This window comes from Priapulus caudatus, unplaced genomic scaffold (assembly GCF_000485595.1).
Source record: "Priapulus caudatus unplaced genomic scaffold, Priapulus_caudatus-5.0.1 Scaffold222, whole genome shotgun sequence".
Taxonomy (NCBI): Eukaryota; Metazoa; Priapulida; class Priapulimorpha; order Priapulimorphida; family Priapulidae; genus Priapulus; species Priapulus caudatus.
Genome location: NW_014577283.1, coordinates 422078 through 424499, shown reverse-complemented (window position 1 = coordinate 424499; position 2422 = coordinate 422078). Strand labels below are relative to the sequence as shown.

The window sequence follows — 2422 nt, the reverse complement described above, 5'->3', positions numbered from 1 at the left end:
CCTGCCGAGCAAATTGCCAACATTGAAAAACGAACCCCCCCCCCCAATATAAAGCTGGCTACGGGCCTGTATTAGCACACTAAATGAACCCTGAATGCTCGCGTGGGTAGGCAAAAACATGGGGCAGCCCATTACGCATGCATGGGGGTGAACTGGCATTATTCTAATCATAATTATTGCCTGGCAACCTGCAATGCAGATGTGTTAACTCACAGCTGAGCGAAATTCTCGCCTGCCTGAATATACTTGGATTTCAGCAACTCAATGGAGTGAGGTTATCACGCACGAAGGGTGATGCCATCTTTGATTATTGATGACACTTGCACGCGCCATCTCGCGGCAACTGCTTTTGCTATTAGAGCCCCCTCCACCCGCCCGCTTTCCCCACTCTCCCCCCACCACCACCACTACGCTCGCGCTCGACGCATATCCATGATAACATGTTAATATAGCGAAGTCATTAAAGTTACACATGTGTATCTTTATTACTGTACTACCGGTATAGCAAAGCCTAGCTATCATAGATTTTAGATCTGTATTAGTAATATCTTAGATATATGCTCTGAGCGCAAACACGGTGATGGGAGGGTGCTCTTCATTCGTTTGCCAGTGAGTTTTAGCATCAGAACACCTGCCGTCAGGTAAGCGCTGTCGCTCTGCGGCACTTGTTGTTATTCCTGAGAGCACTGAGACTTTCTTGTGCATGAACTTGTATCAGGTTTCAATTGTGTGAATGTGTACACAGATGGGTAATTTGAAACAACACGCTGGCACGGAGTATTCTGCCGCAGGTTGTCCACCTAGGGATATAATATCTATAAGAGCTAGCAATAGCTGTTAGAGATCATCATAACTATCATTACTCTACTATATGTGTGTCATGTTCGTGTGTCATACTATATGTGTGCCATACTAGTGTCATGTTTGTTTTCAGATTAAGAATCTAGAGCTTCAACTGAATGCGCCGGTTATTGAGAATGGAGAGAACTTCTCGGTGGGCGAACGACAACTTGTGTGCATGGCACGTGCTCTGCTCAGGAATAACAAGGTAGGCTGACCTACTGAGTATGATACACACTTTCACTCTCGAAATTTTTATTGGAGATAAACTATCCATCCCAGTACTACCTACGAATAATTTTTGTGCTTTATCAGATGGTGATGCCAACTATCATCTTCCTGGAATACATCTAAGATTATCTCTCTTGTTAGCTCATCTGACATAGTCAGATGCAGCTTGTAGAATCGCATGAGCGTGCGTCCGTCCGGCCGTGCGTCCGTGCGTCAACAGTTGGGCACAAATCTTAACCGCTCGACGTACGGTCACGATATTCGGGGCGTGGGGGGTAATCCGAAAACGAGTTGGGATGTCGAAGCTGGGGGTCAAAGGTCAAAGGTCTTGAGGTGTAAAAGAAGGGGGAACATTCCCTTCTTAACTTAAGGTATAGGGAGGAAATGCAGAATTGCGGCACATATCTAAATGGCTCGACCTAGGCTCGTGATAGTCGGTGTATAGCATCATGGTAGGAAAAGCCATCACTGTGCTGAAATTGGAGGTCACGGGTCAAAGGTCAATGGGGCACAGGGCAGATTTTAGACATTTTCTGAGGACATGGTCTGACGGAGCGATTGAAAAACTTTTTTGTTTCAGCGGTGTCCTATATCTCTTGTCAAATGTTCGTGCACAGTCACATGAACTTATCAGTATGCAATACATGTTTCAGGGGTCAAAACTGATGGGGATCCAGACACAAATACTCTTTATCAAATGTTCCTGCATTCACATGAACTTATCAGTATGCAAAACATGTTTCAGAGGTCAAAACTGACGGGCGTCCAGACACAAATACTCTTTGTCAAATGTTCGTGCACAGCCACATAAACTTATCAGTATGCAATACATGTTTCAGAGGTCAAAACTGATGGGTGTCCAAACACAAATACTCTTTGTCAAAATTTCCTTGTCAAGATTTTCACGTTTCACCTTCCGTTTATACTACATTATTTAGTACATTTATTACAAGAATAAACAAGTGCCGCAGAGCGACAGCGCTCAACTGACGTGTACTGTAGCCGGCTATTCTTCTGATAAACTCACTGGCAACCGAATCAAGTGCGCCCTCCGCCACGCGTTGATAGGCTTTGCTATACCGGTAGTACAGTAATAAAGATATAGCTGTGTAGCTTTAATGACTTCGCTATATTAACGTTATCATGGATATGCGTCGAGCGCGAGCATAGTGTGGTGGGTGGGGAGAGTGGGGGTGAGGGTGGGAGGAGGGGCGGGTGAAGGGGCTCTAATAGCAAAAGCAGTTCAGTCCTTTGTTAACAGTCAACAAATCCATGTTTAACCTCCTCTTGAGGTCAAAAAGTTATCAAAGCACATTTCATGGTCCTTCATAAAGCCATAAAAATGCTAGGT

At 44.8% G+C, this 2422-nt stretch overlaps 1 protein-coding gene across 1 annotated transcript in view; it reads left to right on the top strand.

The window, feature by feature from the left end:
- The window catches only part of LOC106807554 (multidrug resistance-associated protein 5-like), an 82711-nt gene that overhangs the window by 74492 nt on the left and 5797 nt on the right, over positions 1–2422 (top strand). The window contains exons 29-30 of the mRNA XM_014809919.1: positions 935–1052; positions 1652–1704. Of these exons, the coding sequence (XP_014665405.1) occupies positions 935–1052; positions 1652–1704 (171 nt within the window). The remainder of the gene's footprint in view (positions 1–934; positions 1053–1651; positions 1705–2422) is intronic.